Source organism: Choloepus didactylus, chromosome 14 (genome assembly GCF_015220235.1).
Source record: "Choloepus didactylus isolate mChoDid1 chromosome 14, mChoDid1.pri, whole genome shotgun sequence".
Taxonomy (NCBI): domain Eukaryota; kingdom Metazoa; phylum Chordata; class Mammalia; order Pilosa; family Megalonychidae; genus Choloepus; species Choloepus didactylus.
Genome location: NC_051320.1, coordinates 98970617 through 98993079, shown reverse-complemented (window position 1 = coordinate 98993079; position 22463 = coordinate 98970617). Strand labels below are relative to the sequence as shown.

The 22463-nt window shown below is 63.7% G+C and overlaps 4 protein-coding genes across 11 annotated transcripts in view; 2 read left to right on the top strand and 2 right to left on the bottom strand.

Annotated features, from left to right (window-relative positions):
• OPLAH (5-oxoprolinase, ATP-hydrolysing) overlaps positions 1-5145 on the top strand; it is a 15142-nt gene extending 9997 nt beyond the window's left edge. The window contains 7 exon segments of the mRNA XM_037802340.1: positions 3387-3533; positions 3619-3753; positions 3835-3984; positions 4118-4275; positions 4345-4505; positions 4638-4735; positions 4931-5145. Of these exon segments, the coding sequence (XP_037658268.1) occupies positions 3387-3533; positions 3619-3753; positions 3835-3984; positions 4118-4275; positions 4345-4505; positions 4638-4735; positions 4931-5077 (996 nt within the window). The 3' untranslated portion in view covers positions 5078-5145.
• Positions 1-7823, bottom strand: part of LOC119508670 (sphingomyelin phosphodiesterase 5-like) — an 8855-nt gene extending 1032 nt beyond the window's left edge. For 4 of the 8 annotated variants that reach the window (XR_005211556.1, XR_005211557.1, XM_037802333.1 and 1 more), the window contains exons 1-2: positions 6472-7823; positions 5900-6048 (exon numbers count right to left, since the gene is read on the bottom strand). Coding sequence is in view for 4 of the 8 variants with exons in the window: in XM_037802333.1 (XP_037658261.1) it covers positions 5900-6048; positions 6472-7326 (1004 nt within the window). In the remaining 4 variants the exon portion in view is untranslated. Of the gene's footprint in view, positions 1-4805; positions 5298-5367; positions 5502-5586; positions 5652-5899; positions 6049-6312; positions 6386-6471 lie in introns of those variants that run through there. The other 4 variants (XR_005211558.1, XM_037802336.1, XR_005211559.1 and 1 more) reach the window with 3 other exon arrangements.
• LOC119508672 (5-oxoprolinase-like) lies at positions 26-2064 on the top strand. Its single transcript, XM_037802339.1, has 5 exons — positions 26-129; positions 449-600; positions 1108-1263; positions 1484-1585; positions 1660-2064. The coding sequence occupies exons 3-5, from the start codon at positions 1108-1110 to the stop codon at positions 1966-1968; spliced, it is 567 nt and encodes a 188-aa protein (XP_037658267.1). The 5' UTR covers positions 26-129; positions 449-600; the 3' UTR covers positions 1969-2064.
• Positions 7824-9074: 1251 nt separating the features above from the next.
• SPATC1 (spermatogenesis and centriole associated 1) lies at positions 9075-20917 on the bottom strand. Its single transcript, XM_037803293.1, is given in 5 exon segments — positions 9075-9631; positions 17192-17331; positions 17443-17925; positions 18063-18546; positions 18548-20917. Coding segments are annotated over 5 exon segments (2019 nt in total). The 5' UTR covers positions 19130-20917; the 3' UTR covers positions 9075-9301.
• Between the last annotated feature and the right edge of the window lie 1546 nt (positions 20918-22463).

Sequence of the window (22463 nt, the reverse complement as noted above, 5' to 3'; positions counted from 1 at the left end):
AGTTCGGCTTTGTCATCCCCGAGCGGCCGGTGGTGGTGGACGACGTGCGAGTGAGGGGAACCGGCCGCAGCGGCCTTTGCCTCAAGGACACCCCCAAAGCCCAGACTGGGCCCCCCCCGGGTGGACAAGGTGGGTGCCGCTGCCCATGCAGCCCGCCCCCAGCCGGGGGTCCCCCAGGAAAGGGGCTGGGCTGAGGGCCTCGCTCACCCCCCACCCCTCACAGATGACCCAGTGCTACTTTGAGGGGGGCTACCAGGAGACCCCCGTGTACCTGTTGGGAGAGCTGGGTCATGGGCACAAGCTCCAGGGACCCTGCCTCATCATTGACAGCAACAGGTGGGTGGGGGCTGGGTGGGGGCCGGGTGGGCATCCCCGGGCCAGGGGGCTGCGGGGTCGTGGTGGAGGGGCTGGGTCCGGCCTGGCCCTCACAGTCCCTCCATGCCCCCAGCACCATCCTGGTGGAGCCTGGCTGCCAGGCAGAGGTGACGGACACCGGGGACATCCGCATCTCGGTGGGAGCCGAGGCTGCCAGCACTGTGAGCACCCAGCTGGACCCCATCCAGCTGTCCATCTTCTCGCACCGCTTCATGAGCATCGCCGGTGAGTGCCTGCTGTCAACCCCCAGCCTGGCTCCCGGCCCGTCTGCCTTCGTCGAGGGCAGGGGAGGGCACGAGGGCACGTCTGAGCCCTGGGCCACGTGGCAGGCTGGCTGGTGGGGGGAGAGTGACAGGGTGGGCGGTGTGGCCCAGGGGTAGACCCCGCGGCCAGGGCAGGCCTTGCGCTGGGGAGCATTGATTTGGGGTTGCCACTGCCCGCTGAGGCTAGGAGGAAACAGGCTCGGTGCAGCACCCGCCTGTCTGGGGCAGAGGGGAGGGCCTGAGGAGTGCTGGGCAGGGCAGAGCGTCTGAGGGGGTCACCAGGGCCACAGCGAGGCCCAGGGTCTGATCCTGGGGGGCCTTAGGGCTGGAAGGGCAGGCTCTGGGGTCCTGAGCTCCTGGTGCATGTGCCCTGTGGGGACCCCCTCCTAACAGGCCTCCCTGGGCTCAAGGGGCATGGCCACCACCCTGGCCTTCACCAGTGCCCGGTCCCTCTGTGCCCCCAGAGCAGATGGGGCGCATCCTGCAGCGCACGGCCATCTCCACCAACATCAAGGAGCGGCTGGACTTCTCCTGCGCCCTCTTCGGGCCTGACGGCGGGCTGGTCTCCAACGCCCCCCACATCCCCGTGCACCTGGGGGCCATGCAGGAGACCGTGCAGTTCCAGGTTGGGCTGCCCCACCGGGCCCCCCACTTACCACGCCCCCATGTCCTCCCTTTCCCCTGCACCCCAGCCCCTCGCCCTGCCCTTCCCCTGCGCCCGGGCCCCTCGCCCTGCCCTTCCCCCGCGCCCCGGCCCCTCGCCCTGCCCTTCCCCCGCGCCCGGGCCCCATGCCCTGCCCTTCCCTGCGCCCCGGTCCCTCACCCTGCCTGCCTCCCGGCTGCAGATCCAGCACCTGGGGGCCGACCTCCACCCGGGTGATGTGCTCCTGAGCAACCACCCCAGAGCGGGGGGCAGCCACCTGCCAGACCTGACCGTCATCACACCGGTGAGAGCCGCTGCCCAGCTACCCTTGGGGTGGGGCCTGGCTGCAGCCACTGACCGCCACCCCGTTCCCCCCAGGTGTTCTGGCCGGGCCAGATGCAGCCTGTGTTCTACGTGGCTAGCCGGGGGGCACCACGCGGATATCGGGGGCATCACGCCGGGGCTCCATGCCCCCCCACTCCACCACGCTGCAGCAGGAGGGTGCCGTCTTCCTGTCCTTCAAGCTTGTCCAGGGGGGCGTCTTCCAGGAGGAGGGTGAGTGGGGGAGCTGTGTCTGGCGGCTGTAGGGTCAGCAGGCAGGCACTGTGGCCGCTGCCCTCAGAGGCCAGGCTCTGCAGGTGCTGGGACGCCATCCACGGCCCCGGAGTGCTCCAGGCGCCCGGGTAGGGGCGGTGACCCCACGGGGTGGGGCGGCAGCCCTGCAGAGTTGAGGCTCTGTTGGGGTCCAGGAAGACATGTGGGAGGTGGTTTGCGGTGGCGTGAGTTGGTTGCGACTCTCAAGGTTTGGGGTGCAGCAGTGAGAGGAGGCTGTTTCAGGGGGGGGTACTGCTGCTCCTGGTGTGGGCCCTGGGCCAGGGGGTGAGGGGCCCCGGGCTCTGGGGGGCTCTCCTGGCTGTCCCCAGGACCTGGGCCCAGGACCCCTGAGTAGTGGGCGGCCGTGAAGGCTTTGAGCTGGGTGTGCACTGGGCAGCCATGTCCCACGAGAGAGGACGGAGGGAGCAAGGGCTCCTGGAGAGCAGCGTGGGGGGCTGCAGTGGTCCTGGGTGGGGGTCTCGGTTGGTACTGGATGGATGGAGGCAGCTGGAGGACGGAGCCCAAGGCCCTGGCTGGGCCCAGAGCTGCGGGAAAGGTGGGACTTCGTGGGGTGGGGGCACAGGTCTGAGGCCACGGGGGCTGGGAGCCCCAGGGGGACGTCCCAGAGTGAGGGGGGGTGGTGACGTGGGGGGATGGCGCTGGGTGCTGAGGACACAGCAGGGTGAGTCAGGCCTGGTCTTTCTGGGGCCGTGGGGCTGGGGCTGGGGTGAGGTGCCTGCTGTGGGCACAGGGCACGAGGGCAGCTACTGCCCACGGCCAGGGAGGGGGCTTTCCTGGCGGGGTCGAGGACCAGGGGTGGCGGCCTTCGTCCGGGTGTGTCGGCAGGGTCGGGAGGCCTGCTTGGGGGTGAGGGGTGGGCTGGGCAGGCAGGAGGGGCGGCCCGCAGGCCAGTGGAGGTGGAGCCGGCTGGGAGTGGGGAGCTGAGGGGTCTTTCTCCTGGGGGAGGGGAATGTGCTGAGGGGTGACCTTCCCTTTCAGGCAGCTCTACCAGAGGCCTTGGGTTGCCCCGGGGTGCTGGGTGGCGGAGGAGGAAGGAGGCTCAGCAGAAGGGTGGAGAGAGGGGTTCTCAGCACTGGGGGTGGGGAGCCTGTGAAGAGCCAAGATGGGGGAGCACCCAGTGCCTGGGAGTGTGGGGTGCAGCCGCATGGAGGAGGGCCCAGGAGACCGTGGTAGTGGGGAGGGAGGGCGTGGGGGTGGCGGGCGCCTCAATGGAGATTCCCTGGCGGTCCAGCGGTGACCGAAGTTCTCCAGGCGCCGGGCAAGATCCCGGGCTTGCAGCGGGACCCGCAACCTCCACGACAACCTGTCAGACCTGCGCGCCCAGGTGGCCGCCAACCAGAAGGGCATCCAGCTGGTCCGGGAGCTCATCGGGCAGTATGGCCTGGAGGTGGTGCAGGCCTACATGGGCCACATCCAGGTGGGGCCAGGGATCCAGGTGGGTGGGGGGGGGGCGGGCAGCCGCGCTGGGGCGCTCAATAGCTTTTCTCCAGGCAAATGCAGAGCTGGCGGTGCGGGACATGCTGCGGACTTTTGGGACAGCCCGGCAGGCGCGGGGCCTGCCCTTGGAGGTGTCCGCGGAGGACCACATGGACGACGGCTCCCCCATCCGGCTCCACGTGCAGATCAACCTGAGTCAGGTCAGCCGTGGGCGCACGTCCCCTGGGCGGGCAGGCAGGCCCCGGCTGCTGACAGCTGCTGACGGCCCCCGGTCCCGCCCCGCAGGGCAGCGCGGTGTTCGACTTCAGCGGCACCGGCCCGGAGGTGTTCGGCAACCTGAACGCCCCGCGCGCCATCACGCTGTCGGCGCTCATCTACTGTCTGCGCTGCCTGGTGGGCCGCGACATCCCGCTCAACCAGGTGCGCGGGATTCCCGCGCGATCCCAGGGGTGCTGGAGGGGGGCACCCCCACTTGTCACCTGAGAGCTGTTCTCCCCCCAGGGTTGCCTGGTGCCGGTGCGAGTCGTGATTCCTCCAGGCTCCATCCTCGACCCGTCCCCGGAGGCGGCTGTGGTGGGCGGCAACGTGCTCACCTCCCAGCGCGTGGTGGACGTCATCCTAGGGGCCTTCGGGGCCTGCGCCGCCTCGCAGGTGCGGCGGCGGTGGGCGCCTTTCCGGGGCCTCCAGGGCCCCGCGCGCCTCAGGGCCTGCGGGATGTGGGGGGCGGGCGGGCGGGCCGGGATGCCCCCATCCAGCCGCGCGCGGTGGCCTCTCGCCTCTCCAGGGCTGCATGAACAACGTGACGCTGGGCAATGCGCACATGGGCTACTACGAGACGGTGGCGGGCGGCGCGGGCGCGGGCCCCGGCTGGCACGGGCGCAGCGGCGTGCACAGCCACATGACCAACACGCGCATCACCGACCCCGAGATCCTGGAGAGCCGGTGCGCGGCGCGGCCCGGGGTGGGGGGCGGCCTGGGCGCGGGGCCGCGCTGAGTCCCGGATCCGCCCAGGTACCCGGTGATCCTGCGCCGCTTCGAGCTGAGGAGCGGCTCGGGGGGCCGCGGCCGCTTCCGGGGCGGCGACGGCGTCATCCGCGAGCTGCTGTTTCGCGAGGAGGCGCTGCTGTCGGTGCTGACCGAGCGCCGCGCCTTCCGGCCCTACGGCCTTCACGGTGAGCGGCGCCGCCCGCGGGCTCCCGTGCCCCTCCCCCCCCCACACTCCGCCCTCCCCTTCCCTCCCCCCACTGCCACCTCCTCCCCCCACTCCCTCCACCCCCGACCCCGCTCCTCGCCTCTCCCTGCAGGGGGCGAGCCCGGCGCCCCCGGCCTCAACCTGCTGATCCGCAAGGACGGCCGGACGGTGAACCTGGGCGGGAAGACGTCGGTGACCGTGAACCCTGGGGTAAGGGTCGCGGCCTGCTATGATCCTCACGGCGGCCCCCTTTCCGCAAGGGGTGAAAGAGTTGCAAAAATGACCAGTTTACCGACTTTAATTTGGCTGCGGATGGAGAGAGCTGCGCGCGCGGGGAGTGGGGTGCGGGAGACGGGAGGCTGGAGGGGTCCACGCCCGCGTTGAGCCCGTTTCTCTGTCCCCCAGGACGTGTTCTGCCTCCACACGCCCGGCGGCGGGGGCTACGGGGACCCGGAAGACCCCGCCCCACCGCCGGGGTCGCCCCCGCAGGCCCCAGCCTTCCCCGAGCGTGGCAGCGTCTACGAGTACCGCCGGGCGCAGGAGGCTGTGTGAAGGCCCCCACAATAAAGGGCTCCGAAGTCGCCCCCTTCCCCGGCGCGGCGACTCCTGCCGAGCTCCTGCTTTGGCGTCTGTCTTTCCATCGGGCTGCCTGCCTGTCGCCTGAGTTTCTGGGTCACGGGGGCGCCGACACTGACACTCGGAGTCGCAGCCCCACGGCCAGGTGGTCCGAGAGCCCGGCCAGGGCGGTGCTGAAGGCCATCTGCTCCACCTCCTGGGGATGGGGGTCTGGTTGAGGGGACCGCCCTGCCTCTCTGCGCGCCTCCCCGAGCCCTGCCACTCACCGGGCTCAGCGGGCTCCCGGGCGCCTCCCGGTATGTGATGTAATCCAGGCGCCGACCCCGCCAGGGCTCAGGGCGGTTTCCGCGGGGAGGGCCTGCCAGGTACAGGAGGCGTCCCTCCCTCCTGCTCCAGGGCCATGGGGAGGGCGGTGTCGCTAAGGCCGGGGCCGCCCCTTCAGGCCGGGGCCGGGCGGGCCCTGCCGCCCAAGCGCCCCCCCTCACCTCCGCAGCATCTCCGGGGAAAGGGCCACCGAGTGGTGGAGCGCAGTGGTTGCTGAGCAGCGTCCCTGGGGTGGGGATGGGATCCGGGTTCAGCGCGGGCTCCGGCCGCCGCGCGCCCCCAGGCCGAGTCCTCCCGGGCGCCGTACCAGGGCCCAGGGCTGCTCGCGGCGCGTGCCCAGCCGGCAAGGGTCCCGGAAGCGGCGGAAGAGACGTGCTTGCTCCTGCTCGCGCGCGTCCTCTGCGGGGAGAGGCGCGCGCTCGGTGGGAGGGGCCAGGCGGGTCCCGCCCCGCCCCGTCGCGGCCCGCCCCTCACGTGGCGAGCAGTTGTCGAAGTTGAGGTCGCCCCAGCAGCACGCTGAAGGCCACGGCCTCGGCCTCGGGCCCCTGGGCGGCTCTCGGCTTCGAACTCCTCGGCCCAGTCCAGCGCCAGCGCCATCTGCTCGCATCGCAAGGCCCCGTCTTCTGCGGGGAGGCGCCCTCAGTCCGGGGTGCGGGTTTGCCTCCTGAGCCTTCTCCCTCCCCTCACCCCACAACGCCCGGGTCCGAACGGTGGTCCCTCCCGGGTGGTCACCATCGGGACCGAGACTCGCGGCGCCTGGGCGGTGGTGAAATATCGGGGCGGGGGGAAGGCGCAGAGGAGCAGGCGAGCGTGGGGGCCCGCAGCCGCGACGGGGTGGGGGTCGGGGGCGGCCTGCCCGGGGACCCGCGCAGCCGCCCCCAGCTCACCACTCGGCGCATGCAAGTGAGTGCAGTGCAGGAAGCCCACGACTCGGCGCCCGTCCAGGAGGCCCAGCTGCGCCTGCAACACCACGGTCGGCGGCCCAGCTGCCCCCGCTGTTGGGCCCCTGGTCCCGCCCCCTCCCGGGCCGGGGCGGCCCGCGGTACCTGTGCTGACAGCAGCCCCTTGGAGGCCAGCGCGTCCTCGCGGCGCGCGTTGGGGAAGGCCCGGAAGGCGGCGCGCAGCAGCGGGTAGCGCGAGGCCAGCAGCAGCCCGCTGCCCAGCAGCTTGAGATGCGGCCCAGGCTGCAGGCCGAGCGCGCCCACGTCGTACAGCACCGGGCCCAGATTGGGGGCCAGGAGGTGCACCAGGCGGCGCGCGGCGCGCAGATCGAACACTTCCTGCAGGCACACGAAGTCCAGGCCCGCGGGCACCGCGGCCACCAGCACCCCGCACGGTGCCTCGGATGGCGGCAGGCTACAGCCTGTGGCCCCGTAGCGCGCGGGCCGCAGGCCGGCGAGCAGCGTGGCGCCCACGGCCGCGGCCCGCCGCTGGCTGTGCGGTAGGTTGCTGAAGCGCGCCAGCCCGTGGGGCAGCAGGCACAGGTTGGCGCTGAGAAAGCCGAAGCAGCGCGTGGGATCAGCGGGCGGGCGCCAAAGCGCGGGCGGCGTCCAGCACTGCGGAGGGGGCTGGTAGCAGAAGGGCCGGCGCCAGGGCTGCAGCGGTAGCCAGAGCAGGAGGCCGGGCAGCGCCAGGGGCAGGCAGGCGAGCAGCAGCAGCAGCGCTGCCCCAGCGCCCGCCGCCGAGCTCAGCCACCCCAGGCTTCGGGTGCGCGCCGCCGGCGCCCAGTAGCCCAGCAGCTGGTCTGCGGCCCAGTAGGCCGGGAAGAGCAGCGCGCGGGCCAGGTCGTGGAGGGTGTGCAGCACCGGGTGCGGGAAGGGCGAGGGCCGCAGGGCGCCGGCGGCCGGGGGCCAGTCGGGCGGGGATTGCATAGCGCAGGCGGCTTCTTGGTCGCGGGGCATCCCAGCAGCTCATTCGCTTCCAGGGTGTGAGTCGACCCGTCAGAGCGTCTGCAGGGGAGCCACACGGGTCAAGGCCACTGGGCAACGGCCCGTGAGAGGGCCGAGGAGGCGCCGTGCCCCGCGAGTCTGCAGCCGCGGGAGAGGAGGAGAGGGGCGCGGCGCGGACACCGCCCTCTACTCACAGGCTCAAAACTCCGAGACTCTTAGGAAGAACCAAAGGGAAAATGAAAGGGCCTCGGGCCTCCTCGCCCCGCCCCCGGGCCTCCTCGCCCCGCCCCGTCCTTCCCTGAAGGGCGCTGGGGGACCCCGAAGCCCCTGCGGACGCGAGTGGGAACTGGGGTAAAGCCTGCACCGCCTGGAGAACGACCTTTTTGGAGCGCGTCTTAGCGCTGGCGAGCGAATGGCCGTGCGCGCTGCGCCCCGTCGCCCGCCTCCCACCCCCGCGAGACAGTGTGGAGTCGGCCCGGCGCTCCCGCTGCCCAGACTGGGCAGTCAACCCCGCACTCAATACAGACCATCTCCCCGGGGCCGCGGGGCGCGGCGCCCGAATGCAAGGACACGGCCGCAGACGACTCGAGCGGCCTGACCTGCCTCCCGCCCGGCGTCTCGCAGAACCCCCAAAAGGCAGGCTGGGGTGGTGGCGTCACTGTGACCCTACCCGACGGAGCTCCCACTCTGGGGGGGGGGGGGTGGAGACCGTTGAGTCCGCCTGCCCGGCCGCTCCCAGGGGCCGCGCGAGCCGGACAGAAGCCAGCTCCCCATCCGCGGAGCCCTCTCGCACCGGCTCCGTGGATTTCCGGGACAGCGCCGCCGCGCGCTTCCAGGCGCAGTTCTGTTCCGCGGGTCGGGGCACTGCTCGCCCTCCACCTACGGTCCCACATTCCCTTCTGCGGGCTGCGAGCCAGCCTCCGCTCCCACCCAGCACACCCCAGCCTCTCCTCCTGTTGTCCGGGAACAGGAGTGTCTTACTTTGCCCTGGAGATCTGGGAGGCCTATGGGATCCTCATGGCCAGTGCTGCCCATTACTGTTGGCTCCAGCGGTTGCCCTCTGGCCCAGGCACCTTCCCTGCCCTCCCCAGGGCCTAAGCAAGAGGCTCAGCCATCTACCGAGATCCCCAAGGCGGCAGGTCTGGGAGGTGGGAAGCAGGAGCTTCTGGGGGCCTGGGCAACCTGGCTGGAGGGCCTCCCCCCGGAGTTCATTGTCCATCTGCTGCAGGCTTTGTGCCCTGCACCCCTTGCAGGTTGCTGACATCTTCCCCTCTTTGAACCGGAGCCCGGCAGTGGTCTGCACTCCCACCGCCCACACTCTGTTCCTTCCCTTGAAGAGGGTACCCTCCCTTTCCACCCGGCTGCCCATCTCTTCTCCCCCAGACACCCACATCCTGGCCAGTGCCCCCTTGGCTTCCTGCCCCACCCACAAGCCCTTCCCCCTGAGTCTACAGGTTTCCTTTGGAGTCCCATCCTGTGGCACCCCCACCCCCCATTCCATCTTTCCCCTCCCTGGCCATTTCCCCCATGCCTGTATTCCCTGAAGGGGTCACTGTGCCCTCACAGCTCAGAGCCCCGACTCCCAGGTCCCTGGGGACTTGGTGGAGCAGGGCGCCTTGGGAAGGGGCTGCCCCATGCCTAGGTTGGGGTGAGGCTGCTTTCCCGGCTCCCCTGCCTGTAACCCCCTCCTGTCCCTGCCTAGTATGAGGGAGGGACCGTGCACCTGCATCCCTGTCCCACCCACCTCTGCCTTCTGCTGCCAACTCTTCAGATCCGGGCACCTCCCAGTCACCCTGGTGGCCCCCAGCCCCCCTCCCCGCCAGGTCGATTCCTTCCAGCTCCTGGTCTCAGGGCCCTGGGAGGGGGGCCTCCGCCCTCAGACTGCCCCCTCAACCCTGGTGTGGGCCAGAGCCCAAGGACGGGCAGGACCGAAGGGGCGCGGGTGCAGCAGCTGGCATCTGTGTGAAGCTTTAATGGGCATGGGGCGTCACCAGATGAACATGGGCTTGCCGTCGTCGTGCGCCAGCTGGCTGAGGCAGGAGAGCAGCAGCAGTGCGTCGGTGAGCATGCTGGGGTGCACGGTCTCCACTAGCACGCGCTGCAGGAAGTCCACGGTGTAGGAACCGCCCTCGGAGGCCGCCAGCTCGGGCCGCTCGCGCAGGATGCCGTAGGCATTCACTAGCTGTTCGGTCAGTGCCGGGTGCACGCGCCCGTTATAGCCCAGGCTCTGCAGCCGGTTCATGATGCTCACGTAGCGCTGCGTCAGCGTCTGGCACAGCTCCTCGTCCAGCTTGTGGTCGCTGGGGTTCAGGGAGGCCTGCGGGGGGGCGGCCGTCAGGGACCCTTCCCTCCCCAAGGCTGGCCCCAGGGCACTGGTGAGACCCAGGGGTGCGGAGGGGCGAGGGGAGTGCCATGGGCCATGGCTACCAGGATCAGGGCTGTGCTCCCAGCCAGGGGCCCTTGCAGGTCCTAGAAGGACTGGCCAGGCCAGGCCCGAGGGGCTGCTGCAGGAGCCAGGTGGGCTGAGTCTGAGTGGAGGAAGTCGCCAAGGCATGGCAAGCGTCCTGGAACAAGGAGGGGGCCCCTCACTGGGCAAATGGTATCCTGTGACTGTCTCAAGATCCTTAATTTTTGCGCAGAGGCCCCACATATTCATTTTGCTTGGGGACCTGCAACTTAGGGCACCTGTCCCAGGTACCGCTGTCCCCCACCCCCAGTCTGGGCTCTGGGCCTCCTCTCCCCACCTCCACACCCCCGTCAGGGTGACAGGTCTGAAGTACTGGCAGACGGAGCCTCTCCCTGAGACCTCCACAGTCCCCACTGCTCAGCCCACCTTCAGGGGCTCCCCGATCTGGTCCTGCACCCCCATTCAGCTCCACCTCCAATGACCCCTCTGTGCCAGGCTGGATAACCCCCTGCTGGGAATGCTCTTTTTCACCTCTTGCAGACAAGTTCCTCAGGCGTCATCTCCTCCAGGAAGACACCCAGTGCTGCCCCTCTCTGCTCTCTGAGCGGTGGGGATGGAGCGCCAAGTATAGGCCAAGCCAGGGTTCAGGGCCTCAATCAGCCAAGTGACCTGTGGCCACTGGCAGCGAGGACCACGGGTGGCAGTGGACGCTCCTCCCTGGTGCTCCCGGAACCCAGCCAGCCGCCTGGGGACAAGCCTGTCTCCCCGGCTGTGGGCTCCTCTTGCCTGAGCCTTCTCCCTCTGCTCCCCCTTCCCAAGCTCCCCAAGTGAGATGGTCAGGGAGAACAGCAAACATTTGTGGGTGGGTGACCCATGGCCACTGAGGCCTGGATGGCACACAGAAAAGTGGGTGCAAATTTTTGAGCCCCAGCCCCCGTGAGGGAGTTGGGGCCCATCACCTGCTCGCTGAGCTCCTGCTCTGTGCCAGGCCTGACACATGGAGCTTGAGACCCCGACAGCCCACTGCAGACAGACGCACCCCCACACCACCAGGGAGCTCCAGCAAGGAGAGCAGTGGGCACATGGAGACTGAGACATGAGGCTGGGGCTCCCCAACGTGACACCTGAGGATGGAGGATGGCGAGCAGGAGCAGGGCAGGAGAAGCACCCCGCAGGGGGGGCGAGAGGCCCCCTGAGGAGCAAGGAGCCAGGCTGGGGCTAGAGCAGAGCATGGCAGGCAGACTTGCTGGGGATGAGGCTGCGGCCAGGGTGGGCCCCTTTTCTGACAGATCTGGGGACTCCTGGGCAGGGGAGCTGGGCAGAAGGGGGCAGCAGGCTCTGATCATTCACCCCACAGGCACTTGCCAAGCCTCTCCTTGCTTTGGGCACCACACCGGGTGATGGCAGTTCCAGGGTGAGCAGAGGACCGCGAGTTTACCATTACACAAGGGCTGGGAAGGTGAGGACCAAGTGCCATGACCACCTGGGTGGGGCAGCGACCGGCAGGGGCAGTGGGGAGGGCGGCCCGGAGGGAGAAGGTGCTGCGCGAAGAGCAAATGGACAGGAAGGAGGAAAGAGCCTTCCAGGCTGAAGACCAGCCTGCCCAGATGTCGGCAAGGCCGGGTGCAGGGGCAAGGGGCACGCCCAGAGAGCCAGTTCAATGGCTGCCCCTGTTGCCATCTTGGGTCTGAGTCTCAGTTTCCCTGCTGGAACCCAAGGCAATCACAGCACCACGCGGCAGGGTTGTGAGCCCTCAGCACGGCACCACTAAACAGAGCCACGTTCCCAAAGCCTCCCCCAGGCTGCCACACAGAGGGACAGAGAAGGGGTGGGGTGGCATCAGGATGCTGAGGTGTGCCAGGGGAGGCTGAGGCCGGGCGTGGGGGCGAGGAGACAGCGGGCAGCGCTGCCACTGTCTTGGCACCCAGCTCCCCACCTTCAAGCTCTCCTGCCCCTTGAAGCACAGTCTGACCTACTGTCACCTGTCGACTGGTTTACTTATTTGTGGAAGGTCTCCCACTTCAGGGCGAGCTGTCTGAGGGCAGGGGAGGGCCTGTTAGGTATACACTTGGCGTCCACTGAAAGCCCAGTGCTAGTCAAGAAGCGAGTGGATGGAGGGTGAGGTAACTGCAGACCAGGTGAGGGCTGACAGCGGCTGGGGCCAGGGGAAGGAATGGAGGACGGGGAAGTGGGAGGAGGTATTTAGAGGGCAACTAGCTGGTGGTGTCGGATGGGATACGGGGCAAGAGAACAGGTGCAGCCAGATGCCGGTGCCAGAAGCGGGAGCAGGTGGTCTCCGCCCAGCCTGCATCTTGTTTGGGAGAGGCCCCCTCCAAGGGAGATGGCAGCGAATGCCACAGAATCAGTTTCACACGGACCTCGTGTTCTGACCACAGGCCAAGGGAGTTAGGAATGGACAGTCAGCTAAACGCCCCTCAGACGGTGGAAACATGAAGTGTGTGGTAATCACCTCAGGAGTTAAAGGGGAAACCAAATGCCGTTTCTACCAGCCTTAGCCCACCCGTCCAACCCAGCCTGGGACGCACCCGGGGGCGCCGCCGCTGGCTTCCTGCACGTCCTCCACCTTCCCGGGGACCCCTCAGGCCAGTATCTGCCTGACTGCCTGGTGCTACGTTGGACCCGCTGTCAAGGATTTAGAATATCCCCCTTCCTAGAGGGAACGTCACTGCCCGGAATGCACTTAATTAAAATCAAGAGGGAGTAAAATAGAGTGTTAGGGGCTCAACTCCAGAAGAATATGGCGAAGTGCACCTGAAGAAAACAAGGGGACGAAAATCACAGAGTAGAAATTAGGAAGCAGAATAGAGTTCACAGAACGGAGCCGGCCAAAGAGACGCAGCTCACCAAGCGCCGGCAGCGGTGCAGTGATCCCCGCCGCCCCGTCGAGCCCACCGTTCCCGCGCTTCACTGCGAGGCCTCGCATCTCACTAAGTTTGAGCCAATGGGGTGAGCCCATGGCCGAGAGCCCCGCCCCCGGGGAAAGCCAGCCCCGCCCCCCGGGAGCGAGGCCCCCACCTGCGCTGCATCCCCGGGGCTGACACGGTCCCTATTTGTCTCAGCAGCTAGTCCCTCGCTCACGGTGGAGCAAGGCCGAAGTCATAAACAACAGCAAGCTAGCATCCGGTGTCCTAACCAACTCCTCCTCGAGGCTAAGGTTTATCCCAGGGAGGTGGCCGGGCTGATCAGAAAATCTTCTCACGTGATGAGAGAAAAGAGAGGAAAAGCCTACAAAACTCCATATTTGGTCATGGTAAAAACTCCTGACAAAGGACAGATACAGGGAAAACATCCTAATCTGATGTGGCAGATACTGAAGCCGGCTCACCCAGCTTTGCTTCCAGCATCTTCCTGAACTATAAGACTAGAAGCTAAGACCCACCTTTTCCAGACTTCCCTGCAGTGATTTATCCCCACGAGCTGAGCTTCTCTCAAGCAGGTGCACATGGGCGGCCTCCTGGGCGGGAGTGAGCAGCTCCAGGAGGCAGCCCCTGCATGGGGAGCAGGTTTTCTGGGGAGTGGGATGGCTGTGGAACTTGTTCCTCGGGGCGTCTGGCTGTGTGGCCACATGCTCTCCCTGGGCAGCAGTGGCAAAGGCGTGTCCACTGGAAACATCTCTTGTGTGTTGGCATTTTTATCAGCTGTATGGCAAACTCCTCTAGCCTTCCTGGAGCCCCTCCAACCACCTACATGTCTTTAAGAACCCCATTCTGCTCCAGCCAGCTGGTGTGGATTCTGCTGTTTGTAACCAAGAACCTGGCTGATTTGCCTAATAAAGAAGATCTGTCAAAAAGCCTAGAACACATATAATGGTGAAAACAGAAACAGTCCTAGTAAAGTCAGAAATAAGGATACGGTTGCCTGTATTATCTGCTCCTTTTAAAAGCTGTACTGAGCATTGAGCCAATGTGAGAGGTGGTATGATAAAGAAATGATAAGATTTAAGAATTAGAAGAGAGCTGCAACTGTCCTATTTGTAGGCCATAAGAATGTCTAGACAGAAATGCCAAGATGATTTATGAGCTATCAGAACTAGGAAGACAGGTTTAGTAAGGGAGCTGTATACCAAGTTGCCACATGCAAATTAAAAACGTCCTCAGAGGGTGAATGGAACTTGGAGAGCATGGGGCGCCCCAGACCCTGTGGGCACAGCCACAGGCACTGTCCATACACAGCCCTGACAGCGGCCCTCCTGCTGGCGCAGTCGGGCTCAGGGTCTCGCAGGACTAGACGAGACGATGGGGCAGGAGAAGCTCCTCTGGAGTCCTCCCAACCCCCAGGACCCAGGGGCACGCCTGCTTCACGAGGGCCGCCAACACGCTGGCCACTGACGCAGGGACAAGAACGCCTCTTGGTCATCGGGCAGGAGGTCTTGGCAACTGGGTAGAGAAGTGACAGGCGTAAGCACGGGAGCAGTTTTTAGTTAGGCTTAAAAGATGGCCACCTGCAAAGTCATGCTAAAGCCACCCCTGGCGTCAGTGAGGAAACTCGGCCTGTCCTCGTTGAACAGTGGGCTCTCTCAAAGACTTCTGGCCTTTGGGTATAAAGCTCTACAGCATTTGCGAGGCAAACGAGCCAGGTTTGGATACTACCAGCTTTGGCCAAGGTTCACGGGTCTGGGAAGGACGTAGGGATTCGACACAATCACTGACACTGGAGTCCAATGTGCAGGAAAAGCAAACAAACAAAAAAACAGAACAACAACAAAAAACACCCAAGATGTTTTGAGGAAGGAAAACCAAGGGCCGGGCAAAGTGCAATCAGTTGCAGATGGAACCAGAAACGGCGCAGCCAGGCAGGGAGGACGGCCTCGTCCGGCATCAGCCGGCCGGCAGCAGATCTGAGCGCCAGCGTGGGGGATGCCAGCCCCAGGACCAGAAGACAACTCTGCTGCGGACAGCTCCCACAGGGCTGCTTCGGGGCTTGGCGGCCCCGCCTGATTCCAGCAGAGGCGGCCCTTGCCGATGGACACCAGGAATGGGACCCCGGATGTGGACTTGGTGACAGTGGCTGCCGGGTGAGAAGCCAGAGGCTGCCAAGGCGCTGAGACTAGAAGCAGTGCTGGTAAAGCCAAAGGCCAGGCCGAGCCGCCTGGACGTCCTCAGACACCAAAAGGAATCAACAGTGCCCGACGGCCGGTCCTTGTCCTCCTGCCTCTCCCCGGAAGAGCTGCCTCTCGGTGCCCGCCACCTGGCACAACCAGTAGCGCGCATGTGCAGGAAAGAGGCCGCGTCCTCCGTTAAAGAGCCGGTTAGTCTCACACTCGTCTCTTCACACCGAATTCCAGGCAAGATGAAACGTCAGTTTAGCATTAATTTCCGGGTGGAAGTCTAGGCTTACGTTTAGAATTAAATGTGGCCGTTGACAGTGTAACACCAGGTGCAGCACTTCAGAGACACAAACGCCCACGTGTCGCCAGCATTGTGCGAGGCGGAGGCGGACCGCCGAGAGCGCGGCGCGCGGGGGATGCCGGGAGCAGGCGGACTGTCCGGGGCGCGGCGCCCGGGGGATGCCGGGAGGAGGCGGACTGTCCGGGGCGCGGCGCGCGGGGGATGCCGGGAGGAGGGGGACCGCCGGCGCACGGCCCACGGAGGCCTGCCCAGGAGCGTCAGTCCATTGGTGCGCAGGAGTCATTGTCACTGAAGAGATGCAGATCTCCCCCCAGTTTAATCTAAAAATCAAACCCAGACTACTCAGATTTTGTCTGGAACTAGACAAACTGATCCTAGAAGTCAAATTGAGGAGCAAGGAGCCATGACAATTTGGAGCAAGAGCGAGGAGGGCGGCCTTGCGCTGAGCGATGCCCAGACTCAGTTTACCCTCCGGTGTAGGGACAAATAAGCGGCCCAAGGGTCCCGCGACGCAGACCCGGGCTGTGTGGCCGGGGTGGCCTTGCCGACCGGGGGGGGGGGGGGCTGGGCAGCGGCACTTTGCACCCGTCCTCTGCCTGCTCTGAGCCCTGGGAGGCCGACCCACCTGTCCCTGTCCGTGGACTCGGTCCTCCTTGGCACCGGGAGCCCCCAGGAGCTGGGGTGGAGGGTGTCAGCTCCAGCTGGTGTCCTGTCCACCCTGCCCTCCCTGGCTCCTGGTCTTGGGTGTTAGATCCCAGAAGAAACTAACATGTAAAAGGAGTTTCTAACTCAGGGGCCCCACAGCTTATCTCACAAGAACACAGGTGCCCCATAAACTAAAGAATGGAGGCTGGTCAAAGCTGTTCAAGGCCGTCCCAGTGGCCCCTCAAAGACAGGTAAGGCAAGGTCAGAGATGCCCATAAAATAAACAACCAAAAAGGCCTGCTCTCCCTAGCTAGATAACGCAGCTGCTCTCCTAAAAACAATATTGTCTCAGAATTCTACCATCCAATCAGCCCAAAACTAGATAGGCACTCACCCAATCGAGGCACAGAACATCATAGCAGACACCCGACCCAACGTGGGTTCCTTTTTTTCATTAAAAAAATGCTGCTCTCAGATAAGAGAGCGGGAGCCATTATCTTTTTCTTCTTTTCTGCTGGCTCTCACCTGCTTTCTTCCTCTAATAAATCTTAAACTTTATACTTGAACTTTGACTCACTGCGTTGTGTGAATTTTTCAACGGCTCTGAACCTAACATTGGGCACCCCCTCCCGCCCTGCAGGCCCTGCTCTTGCCAGCCCTGACCCTGTGCACTCCCGTCCCCACGTGCTAGCCTGCGGTAGTCTCTCCACATCACCCTCTTGGGCTGGGTCCCTGCACAGGAGGCGTTCCCCCCACCCCATCCACAGCGATCACTTACAGGCAAAGTAAAGATTGAAGAAGGAAGAACGAAGCTTTTAGCCTCAGAAGAAAATAAAGAATAATTTGAGGAACTTCTGCTTGGGAAGGATTTCTTAAGCAAGATGTGAAAAGCACAAACAATAAAGGAAGAGATGGACAGTTCTGACCACATTAAAACTTAAAACCAGAGACAAAAGACACCTTAACAAAAGGAGAACAGAACCTTCAGATCTGGATGCAAAACCAACCCAGGCAAGCAGAAGTACTCGGCAGTTATGCCCAGAAGGGCAGTGACACGCAGACGAAGATGGTCTCAGAGAGACGTGGCAACACGGATGGGCCACGTCCAGGGAGCAGCACGAGCGGCTGCGATGGCGCCGCCTGCTCTGGGCACCAGCAGGGAAGGAGCGAGCCCTCGGCCATGTGGGCACGGAGACAAGGCCAGGGCCGGGAAACAGTGTTCCTCCGAGTCCCTCTGTAGGAAGGTGAGTGGACAGTGTCCCCCAGCACAGTGCGAGGGGCAGGGCCTGGGTCCCTGGTGAGCAGGAGAACCCGGGGCCAGGGAGAAGGCCTTTGGCCCTCTGGGGCCGGGGACCTCCAGCTGCTCCTGGGCCAGACTCCCTGGGACACCCTCGGCCCCGTGGTGGGACCTGGGCTTCCTCCACACAGGGCCCTGGTCCCCGGGGCGGCCACAGACCTGGATGATCTTCTCAGGGATGTTGGAGACGGTGAAGCCGTAGAGGCGCGCACGCTCGGGGAAGATGCTGGAGAGGATCCTGCGGTCGAGCTGGAAGGCGATTTCCCCCACCAGCCTCTCCCAGGCCAGCTGCTTCGGCTCTGGGGACGAGAAAGGGTCTCATCAGCCATGCCCAGGTGGAGGGAGTGGTCGGGGGCCTCCAAGGGCCCCAGAGGGAGCAGCCCAGCTGGAGCCCCCACGGCGTTGCTCACCTCGGGGGGCGTCGGGGAACTTGCTGGTCTTCCGGTGGGCCAGCTTCCGCTCCAGCTCCAGGACATTTTTCCGAGTCGGCTCCATCGCGCGTGGGCCCCGGGCATCAGTGACCGAGGTCGGGGCGGATGAGGCGTGGGGCGGCAGCGAGGGCTGGGTGGGGGCGCTGTCCGTCTGCTGGACGACCCCTGTGCTCGGGGGAGTGTAGTTGGTGGCAGCAGCTTGAGGGGCAGAAGCGGAGGCGGCAGAGGGGACTGTGGTCGCAGATGGGGTGTTCATGGAGATGGGGACAGGGGCGGGGACAGCCGGGCCCTGGATGCTGGGCTGCACCCCAGGGTCGGCGGAGCCGAAGGAGAAGGCCACGGTGGGGCTGGGCGCGCCGACGGTGCTGATGGGGGTGGAGGTCTGCAGGGGCACACCCACAAACATCACGCCCAGGGTGTCCGGGTCCTGGGTGGGCCTGGGCTGCTCAGTGGACAGTGGTGCTGGTGACGGGGTGGGGAGTGGGGGGAAATGAGAATTAGAGCAGGCAGGACCAGGGAGCAGTTGGGGGGCCCTTGGGGGTCCTCAGGGCCCCCTGCCCCGGGCACCCCGCTCCCTCCCCCTCCCCCACACCTGTTACCTTTGGAGTCAGCTGTGGGCCCTGTGCCTGCCAAGGGTGGGGGTGCAGAGGGGTATCCGTGGAGGGGCTCAGCCAGCCTCACCTTTGTGCTCTCCGACATTGCCAGGTTGCCCACGGGGTTGGCCAGAAGGTTCTGAGGGACAGCTAGAGGGGCAGCCGGTGGGGCGAGCAGGGGGCTGCTCAGAGGGACAGTCATGGGGCCAGTTATTGGGGCCAGCAGGGGGCTGCTCTGAGACAGGGGGCTGGACAGGTGGCCGGTCAGGGGGCCGGTCAATGGCAGGCCCAGGGAGCTGGTCAACGTGCCTGCCGGGGCCATCGCCACGGGGCTGGACAGGTGGCCGGTCAGGGCGCCGCTGGTCGATGGCAGGCCCAGGGAGCTGGTCAGCGTGCCTGCCGGGGCCATTGCCACAGGGCTGGTCAGGAGGCTGGTGAGTGGCCTGTTCTGCGACATGGCCCCCTGGCAGGACAGCAGCGTGTTGAGGGGGGCCCGTCAGGGGGCTCACGAGGGGGCCCGCTGTGGTGCCGGGCTGCGGGCTGCCTAGCATGTCAGCCAGGGGCACCAGGGACACCGAGCCCACTTCTTCCAGGCGCATCTCATTTCCTGCTGCTGGGGGTGGGGACAGGAAGACACCTGAGGGGACATGGAGGAGGCACTGAGACCTCGGCAAGCCCCTCCAGGGGCGAGGGGCAGCCAAGGTCCCAGGGCCGAGGTAACTGAGCTGAACCCTGCTTTTCAGGTGGCCTCCAGGGGCACCTCGGGGGTGTGGGAAGGTGGCCCCGCGGGCTAGGACCCCCTCCGCCCTCCATGGAGCTCTCCGGGGCTTCCCATCCGGCGGCCCAGGCTCTGCACGCTGCCCCCCAAGTCCCGGGGCTGGGGCTGCCCTGCTCTCGAGGTGCCCAGGGCCCAGCTGCAGATGCCCTCCCTGGTCCTGCCCGTGTATGTGGGGGCGACATGACACACAAGGAAGGACCCCACGGGACGGCAGAGGCCCAGCGTCCCTGGCCCAGCCCTGCCCAGCGTCCACTGCAGGATCAGTGAATGCAGGAGCCCTCTGCACCCGCCTCATCCACTTCACCCTCAGCCTGGACCTGCTGTCCCCGGGTGGCGGGAGCCCGTCTCCTGATCTGTCTGGGGGGGCTGGGGAGGCGGCCCCTCAGCCCCTCGGAGGCACAGCAGCTTGGGGTGCCAGAGAGCAGGGGGAGCTTTTGTGAATATGTTAACTGAAACCTTCTACTTTTTTTTTTAAATATTTTTATTCATGTGAAAACATTACATGCTCCCTACAGGGACAAAATGGAAATAGAGAAAAGTTAAAAAAAAAAAAAAATGAAAGCACCGCTAATCCAGTGGCCTGGGTCAGGAGCAGGAAGCGCGCTGTGGCCGGCGGAAGCCTGGGCGCCGGGAACGAGGCTGCCGGCCTGAGGAGCTCGACCGCTGGGTGGTGGACACGGCCACGGACGACACGGCCACTGACGGCCGGGGCTGTGTGCAGGCCACACTTCATCTATGGACACATCGTGTGTCAGGAAATGTCTTCTCCTGACTTCCTTTCAACCATCTCAAAGCATAAACTCCTGCACTCCCTGGCGGGCAGCGCACAGACCGGCGGCCGAGGGTCCCTTCGTGCCCCCCACGCCACGGCGGCGTCCAGCCTCGTCATTCTTTCAGAACGGCAGGGGTTTCCGTCTTCCGGATGTGCTGCTGTTTCCTGAGCCTCTTCCAATTGGTCATCTGAATGGGTTCCAGTCTTCCCCAGTGGATGGTGATCCTGTGCATCGTCACCACTGCCCCCAAAGTGGGCCCGGGTGGAGGAGGGAGGCCGGCCGGGGCAGCCGCGTCCGAAGCAGCTGGGCAAGGGGAGAGGACCCGGCGGCGGTGGCTGCCCTGAGGTGCTCCCGGCTGGGGAAGAGCCGGAGCCCTTGGCTTTCCCTGAGGGAAAGGCCTTGATCTGCATTTTGGACAAAGTTGAATTCTGGGTAAAAAGCCTTAAACAGGACAAAGAAGGCAACTGTATGACCCTTACGGGTGCACATCACAGAAGAATGATGATATCAAAATATATAAAGCGAAGCCCACGGGCACTCCCAGGAGGCAGTGGAGGGGCGACCCCCACCCCAGGATGGCAGAACAGACACGGGCCTGGGGTCTGGGCGGCGTAATCAGTGACAACCTGACATCCAGCCCGACACGCTGCGCTGCAGTGGGTCCCGCTGTCCTGGGGGCAGGGGACAACCGCGGCTGCAAAGGGTGTGACAGAGCACAGAGGGTGGAGGCTGATGGAGGGGCCAGGGGCAGCGGCTGGGGCGGGAGACCCCAGAGCCTGTGAGAGGCAGGGCAGAGGTCAGCCTCACAGAGACCACCCTGGGGTTTGTTCTCTTAATGGTAAGAACCGGAAACAACCAAACACAGACAAATCCTTAGCAAATCATGACAGATTGAAATACGGCTTAATGAGGAATCTTAAAGTGCTGTTTTCAAAGACCTTAGAAAAACACAACGGAAAATGTTTACAATGATAAATGTTAACCTTGGGTGTAGAATTATGGATTAAAAACTAATGTTTATACTCCCCACTTTGTCTGAAAAAACAGGTGGGTCCCCAGGTGTCTAGTGAGACCCCTCTCGGGGCTGAATGTGGAGTTGATTTTTTTCCCTTCTTTATATTTTTGTAAATTTTCCAGAGGTTTTATAATGTGCATGTATTTTTAAAAAGTAAACTTTATGAAGAAAAAAGTGCTTTCTAAAGAAAAGAGTGCATTTCTTCCAGGAAGGGCCTCTTGGTTGCGTTCTCTTTGGTGTGCTGGTTTGTATAGATTATGTCCCCCAGAAAAAGCCGTATTCCTTAATGCAATCTTGTGGGGGCAGATTGATTAATCTTTTTGATTAAGGTGTGACCTCTTGATTGAGTGTTTCCATGGAGATTTGGCCCTGCCCATTCAGGGTGGGTCTTATTAGTTTACTGGAGTCTTTAAAAAGAGCCGACACAGGCCCAGACGCTGCTGATGCTTAGAGATGCTTGGAGAAGCTTGGAGTTGTGGACAGAAGGATGTTTGGAGATGCTAAGCTAAGGACTCACATGAGCTAAGAGAGGTCAAAACGTCCCAAGAGCAGCCGAGAGAGACATTTTGGAGATGGCCATCGAAAGCAGATGCTTGGAGACGTTTGGAGATGCTAGCCCAAAGTTTGCTCCAAAGAAGCTAAGAGAGACAGAAACCCAGAGACATTTTGGACAAAGCCATTTTGAAACACAACCTGGGAGCAAAGGACCAGCAGACACCAGCCACGTGCCTTCCCAGCTGACAGAGGTGTTCCATACGCCATCAGCCTTTCTTCAGTGAAGGTTTCCTCTTGTTGATGCTTTGTCTGGACACTTTTATGGCCTTAGAACTGTGAATTTGTAACTGAATAAATCTCCTTTATAAAAGCTGATCCATTCCTGGTATTTTGCATTAACAGCAGCTTTAGCAAACTGGAACACCATCCATACACTATCTTTATCTTTCTCTTTGGGTCAAAACTAACCAGACAGGAGGTCACCAGAAATGGCACAGTAGGCAACTCCGAGTCTCTGTCCTCTCCAAAGAAATGATTAAGTCGGCAAAAATCTGTCAGAATCAACTCTCCTGGAACTCTGAGGACTAATAAAAAACCTGGAACAACCACGGGAATGCCTACTGAAGAAAGGAGCTGATCGATTTCAGCAGAGAGCTCTGCGGTGCTTTAATTTTCCCGCCTGCCATCTCCCGGTACCCAGCTTGGCAGCGGCCACAGGGGCCCCATTCCCGGTGCCACTTGCTGGTGCCTGAGGGAGCAGCATGCTCTGTTCTTGAAGAATGTGGTCATCTGTTTTGTCCTGTCTGGTGGGTCCCCAAGGGATCAGCTCAGGAATGCACTTCTGTTTCACCTTTCTCAGAACTTTCCCAGGGCTGGAGCAGCCTCCCGGTTTGCCTTTGTTGGAAGTATCTGAAGGGAAACACATGGCTGGGATAACGGGACAAGCACCACAGACTGAAGCGCCCAGGAAGAAGAGACGAGAGAAGGGGACTCCTGGGGGAAAGGACCCTGAAAAGCTGCCATGCACATGCTCAGAAAAGTCCCGAGAAGACCCTAACTCTCACGTCTGCCTGACTTTTAGGTTCCACACAAGCGGGAATGAAGACTAAGACAGAGCTGTAAGTGGCCAAACAGAACCAGACAGCAAAGGCTGGGAAAGGTTCTTTTTCCCCCTTCTTCTTGGCTCCAGGTATTTAAGGAAATCTCAGTCAAGCCAGGAACTGACCACTAAGCTAATGGAGCAGATTTCAGTGACCACACATGACAAAGAACACAGTCTTCACAAAAATAGTTTATAAAAACCACTAAACAGCTACATTCCACAATGAGCATCAATAATAAACCCT

Coding starts and splice junctions, on each gene's coding strand:
- LOC119508672 (XM_037802339.1), top strand. CDS start 1,108: ATGGGGCGCATCCTGCAGCGCACGGCCATCTCCACCAACATCAAGGAG. Junction 1,264..1,483: donor AGGAGACCGTGCAGTTCCAG/GTTGGGCTGCCC, acceptor TCCCGGCTGCAG/ATCCAGCACCTGGGGGCCGA. Junction 1,586..1,659: donor ACCTGACCGTCATCACACCG/GTGAGAGCCGCT, acceptor CGTTCCCCCCAG/GTGTTCTGGCCGGGCCAGAT.